This window comes from Carcharodon carcharias, chromosome 12, assembly GCF_017639515.1.
Source record: "Carcharodon carcharias isolate sCarCar2 chromosome 12, sCarCar2.pri, whole genome shotgun sequence".
Classification (NCBI taxonomy): domain Eukaryota; kingdom Metazoa; phylum Chordata; class Chondrichthyes; order Lamniformes; family Lamnidae; genus Carcharodon; species Carcharodon carcharias.
Window position 1 is genome coordinate 1,804,151 of NC_054478.1, and position 6,000 is coordinate 1,810,150.

General features: G+C 51.8%; 1 protein-coding gene across 1 annotated transcript in view; it reads left to right on the forward strand.

Moving 5' to 3' along the window:
* The window catches only part of LOC121284992 (mannose-1-phosphate guanyltransferase alpha-A-like), a 48,874-nt gene extending 43,075 nt beyond the window's left edge, over window positions 1–5,799 (forward strand). Inside the window, exons 11-12 of the mRNA XM_041201047.1 lie at window positions 3,765–3,933; window positions 5,261–5,799. Of these exons, the coding sequence (XP_041056981.1) occupies window positions 3,765–3,933; window positions 5,261–5,361 (270 nt within the window). The 3' untranslated portion in view covers window positions 5,362–5,799. The remainder of the gene's footprint in view (window positions 1–3,764; window positions 3,934–5,260) is intronic.
* Window positions 5,800–6,000: the final 201 nt, after the last annotated feature.

The window sequence follows — 6,000 nt, forward strand, 5'->3', positions numbered from 1 at the left end:
ACAGAGTAAAGCTCCCTCTACACTGTCCCCATCAAACACTCCCAGGACAGGTACAGCACGGGGTTAGATACAGAGTAAATCTCCCTCTACACTGTCCCCATCAAACACTCCCAGGACAGGTACAGCACGGGGTTAGATACAGAGTAAAGTTCCCTCTACACTGTCCCCATTAAACACTCCTAGGACAGGTACAGCACGGGGTTAGATACAGAGTAAAGCTCCTTCTACACTGTCCTCATCAAACACTCCCAGGACAGGGACAGCACGGGGTTAGATACAGAGTAAAGCTCCCTCTACACTGTCCCCATCAAACACTCCCAGGACAGGTACAGCACGGGGTTAGATGCAGAGTAAAGCTCCCTCTACACTGTCCCCATCAAACACTCCCAGGACAGGTACAGCACGGGGTTAGATACAGAGTAAAACTCTCTCTACACTGTCCCCATCAAACACTCCCAGGACAGGTACAGCACAGGGTTAGATACAGAGTAAAACTCTCTCTACACTGTCCCCATCAAACACTCCCAGGACAGGTACAGCACCGGGTTAGATACAGAGTAAAGCTCCCCCTACACTGTTCCCATCAAACACTCCCAGGACAGGTACAGCACCGGGTTAGATACAGAGTAAATCTCCCTCTACACTGTCCCCATCAAACACTCCCAGGACAGGTACAGCACGGGGTTAGATACAGAGTAAATCTCCCTCTACAACATCCCCATCAAACACTCCCAGGACAGGTACAGCACGGGGTTAGATACAGAGTAAATCTCCCTCTACACTGTCCCCATCAAACACTCCCAGGACAGGTACAGCACGGGGTTAGATACAGAGTAAATCTCCCTCTACACTGTCCCCATCAAACACTCCCAGGACAGGTACAGCACGGGGTTAGATACAGAGTAAAGCTCCCTCTACACTGTCACCATCAAACACTCCCAGGACAGGTACAGCACGGGGTTAGATACAGAGTAAATCTCCCTCTACACTGTTCCCATCAAACACTCCCAGGACAGGTACAGCACGGGGTTAGATACAGAGTAAAGCTCCCTCTACACTGTCCCCATCAAACACTCCCAGGGCAGGTACAGCACGGGGTTAGATACAGAGTAAAGTTCCCTCTACACTGTCCCCATCAAACACTCCCAGGGCAGGTACAGCACGGGGTTAGATACAGAGTAAATCTCCCTCTACACTGTTCCCATCAAACACTCCCAGGACAGGTACAGCACGGGGTTAGATACAGAGTAAATCTCCCTCTACACTGTTCCCATCAAACACTCCCAGGACAGGTACAGCACGGGGTTAGATACAGAGTAAATCTCCCTCTACACTGTCCCCATCAAACACTCCCAGGACAGGTACAGCACAGGGTTAGATACAGAGTAAAGCTCCTCTATACTGTCCCCGTCAAACACTCCCAGGACAGGTACAGCACGGGGTTAGATACAGAGTAAAGCTCACTCTACACTGTCCCCATCAAACACTCCCAGGACAGGTACAGCACAGGGTTAGATACAGAGTAAATCTCCCTCTACACTGTCCCCATCAAACACTCCCAGGACAGGTACAGCACGAGGTTAGATACACAGTAAAGCTCCCTCTACACAGTCCTCATCAAACACTCCCAGGACAGGTACAGCACAGGGTTAGATACAGAGTAAATCTCCCTCTACACTGTCCCCATCAAACACTCCCAGGGCAGGTACAGCACGGGGTTAGATACAGAGTAAATCTCCCTCTACACTGTTCCCATCAAACACTCCCAGGACAGGTACAGCACCGGGTTAGATACAGAGTAAATCTCCCTCTACACTGTTCCCATCAAACACTCCCAGGACAGGTACAGCACGGGGTTAGATACAGAGTAAAGCTCCCTCTACACTGTCCCCATCAAACACTCCCAGGACAGGTACAGCACGGGGTTAGATACAGAGTAAATCTCCCTCTACACTGTCCCCATCAAACACTCCCAGGACAGGTACAGCACGGGGTTAGATACAGAGTAAATCTCCCTCTACAACATCCCCATCAAACACTCCCAGGACAGGTACAGCACGGGGTTAGATACAGAGTAAATCTCCCTCTACAACATCCCCATCAAACACTCCCAGGACAGGTACAGCACGGGGTTAGATACAGAGTAAATCTCCCTCTACACTGTCCCCATCAAACACTCCCAGGACAGGTACAGCACGGGGTTAGATACACAGTAAAGCTCCCTCTACACAGTCCTCATCAAACACTCCCAGGACAGGTACAGCACAGGGTTAGATACAGAGTAAATCTCCCTCTACACTGTCCCCATCAAACACTCCCAGGACAGGTACAGCACGGGGTTAGATACAGAGTAAATCTCCCTCTACACTGTCCCCATCAAACACTCCCAGGACAGGTACAGCACGGGGTTAGATACAGAGTAAATCTCCCTCTACACTGTCCCCATCAAACACTCCCAGGACAGGTACAGCACGGGGTTAGATACAGAGTAAAGCTCCCTCTACACTGTTCCCATCAAACACTCCCAGGACAGGAACAGCACGGGGTTAGATACAGAGTAAATCTCCCTCTACACCGTCCCCATCAAACACTCCCAGGACAGGTACAGCACAGGGTTAGATACAGAGTAAATCTCCCTCTACACCGTCCGCATCAAACACTCCCAGGACAGGTACAGCACGGGGTTAGATACAGAGTAAAGCAGCCTCTACACTGTTCCCATCAAACACTCCCAGGACAGGTACAGCACGGTGTTAGATACAGAGTAAAGTTCCCTCTACACTGTCCCCATCAAACACTCCCAGGACAGGTACAGCACGGGGTTAGATACAGAGTAAAGCTCTCTCTACACTGTCCCCATCAAACACTCCCAGGACAGGTACAGCACGGGGTTAGATACAGAGTAAATCTCCCTCTACACTGTCCCCATCAAACACTCCCAGGACAGGTACAGCACGGGGTTAGATACAGAGTAAATCTCCCTCTACACTGTCCCCATCAAACACTCCCAGGACAGGTACAGCACGGGGTTAGATACAGAGTAAAGCTCCTTCTACACCGTCCCCATCAAACACTCCCAGGACAGGTACAGCACGGGGTTAGATACAGAGTAAATCTCCCTCTACACCGTCCGCATCAAACACTCCCAGGACAGGTACAGCACGGGGTTAGATACAGAGTAAAGCTCCCTCTACACTGTCCCCATCAAACATTCCCAGGACAGGTATAGCAAGCACAGGGTTAGATACAGAGTAAAGCTTCCTCTACACTGTCCCCATCAAACATTCCCAGGAAATGTACAGAACAGGGTTAGATACTGAGTAAAGCTCCCTCTACACCGTCCCCATCAAACACTCCCAGGGCAGATACAGCACGGGGTTAGATACAGAGTAAATCTCCCTCTACACTGTCCCCATCAAACACTCCCAGGACAGGTACAGCACGGGGTTAGATACAGAGTAAATCTCCCTCTACACAGTCCTCATCAAACACTCCCAGGACAGGTACAGCACAGGGTTAGATACAGAGTAAATCTCCCTCTACACTGTCCCCATCAAACACTCGCAGGACAGGTACAGCACGGGGTTAGATGCAGAGTAAATGTTGGCTGTGGGTGACCGGCTCCAGATGGCTGGGGGTTGGGGGGATGGGGGCGGAGGCAGGTAGGTAGGTTGCAGGAGAGTCCAGGGGAGGGTGCAGACAGCTGGGGGAGGGGCGTGAGTTGAATGTGGACATACCCAGTGATCACCTTCTGCCTTGTCCAGGACCACAGCTGTGTGCTGAACTGCATTGTGGGCTGGGATAGCACCATTGGAAAATGGTCAAGAGTTGAGGGAACCCCGAGTGACCCCAACCCCAATGACCCCCACGCCAAAATCGACAGTGAAACACTCTTCAGCGATGGGAAACTGAATCCTTCGATTACCATTCTCGGTAAGAGCAGGTATTGAGTGTGAGAATGGCTGTGTCTGATAGCAGAGAAGTATGTGATTGTGAGAAACCACTGACCCTCCGACAGTGCAGCACTCCCTCAGTACTGACCCTCCGAGAGTGCGGCACTCCCTCGGTACTGACCCTCCGACAGTGCAGCACTCCCTCGGTACTGACCCTCCGACAGTGCGGCACTCCCTCAGTACTGACCCTCCGACAGTGCGGCACTCCCTCGGTACTGACCCTCCGACAGTGCAGCATTCCCTCAGTACTGACCCTCCGACAGTGCGGCACTCCCTCGGTACTGACCCTCCGACAGTGCAGCATTCCCTCAGTACTGACCCTCTGACAGTGCGGCACTCCCTCGGTACCGACCCTCCGACAGTGCGGCACTTCCTCGGTACTGACCCTCTGACAGTGCAGCACTCCCTCAGTACTGACCCTCTGACAGTGCAGCACTCCCTCAGTACTGACCCTCCAACAGTGCGGCACTCCCTCAGTACTGACCCTCTGACAGTGCAGCACTCCCTCAGTACTGACCCTCCGACAGTGCGGCACTTCCTCGGTACTTACCCTCTGACAGTGCAGCACTCCCTCAGTACTGACCCTCCGAGAGTGCGGCACTCCCTCGGTACTGACCCTCCGACAGTGCAGCACTCCCTTAGTACTGACCCTCTGACAGTGCAGCACTCCCTCAGTACTGACCCTCTGACAGTGCAGCACTCCCTCAGTACTGACCCTCCGACAGCCTGGCCCTCCCTCGGTACCGACCCTCTGACAATGCTGCACTCCCTCGGTACTGACCCTCCGACAGTGCGGCACTTCCTCGGTACTTACCCTCTGACAGTGCAGCACTCCCTCAGTACTGACCCTCCGAGAGTGCGGCACTCCCTCGGTACTGACCCTCCGACAGTGCAGCACTCCCTCAGTACTGACCCTCTGACAATGCGGCACTCCCTCGGTACCGACCCTCCGACAGTGCGGCACTTCCTCGGTACTGACCCTCTGACAGTGCAGCACTCCCTCGGTACTGACCCTCCGACAGTGCGGCACTTCCTCGGTACCGACCCTCCGACAGTGCGGCCCTCCCTCGGTACCGACCCTCCGACAGCCTGGCCCTCCCTCGGTACCGACCCTCTGACAATGCTGCACTCCCTCGGTGCTGTATTGGGAGTCTGAGCCTGGATTTTAGACCCTATGTCTGTGGATTTCAACTTGAATATACGACCCATTGATTCAGCATTGAGAGTGCCACCCGCTGAGTCCCAGTTGAGACTGGCCTGCAGTTAGAGTGGTTTGAATTTGACAGGTTGATATTTTCTCGTTGCAGGATGTAATGTCAGTATTCCCGCAGAGGTGATTATCCTGAACTCCATTGTGCTCCCTCACAAGGAGCTAAATCGCAGCTTCAAGAATCAGATCATTCTGTAGAGCCGGGCTGTTCCATCACTCATTCTGCTCGTCAGGCAGGATTGCACCTTGTCCTGGCCGTGAATCAGTACCTGCACAGACCAACTGACCCCAGTCTCCAACATCAACTTTTTGCACTAAGCAGATTGGTGCCTCATTATTTTCCTGAGCTTATTTTATATAAATATATAAATCTATTTAGTTTAATTACAATAACTGGATATGACTTTTGGAGCAATCAAACCCCTCCTCCCACAGCCCCATGTACCTTCCTTCTCTAAGGATTGTTCTTAATTCAGTCTGTACTCTCAGGATTGTGGTGGTGTAGACAGATGTTTATTAATATTGGAGGGATTGTCAATGTCTTTTGAACACCTTCCAGCTGTTTTTTGGATGGAAGGATATTGAAGGTAAAATTGTTGTGGGTTATCCACCACATGAATAAAGTGATTGCTTAAAGTGTTTTGAAAGCACTATCACTCCAGACCCACTGCCAACATTAGAGGGGCAGTGATTGACAGGGAGAGTTAGAGTAGAGTGATCATGCACACAGTCTGTGGTTCCCTCAGTCATGGGACATGGGCCTGTGTTGTAATTTTATTGAAATGGTGCAATATTCACTTCTGCAACTCTTCCTCCGCCTGACACTGCCAACTGCTG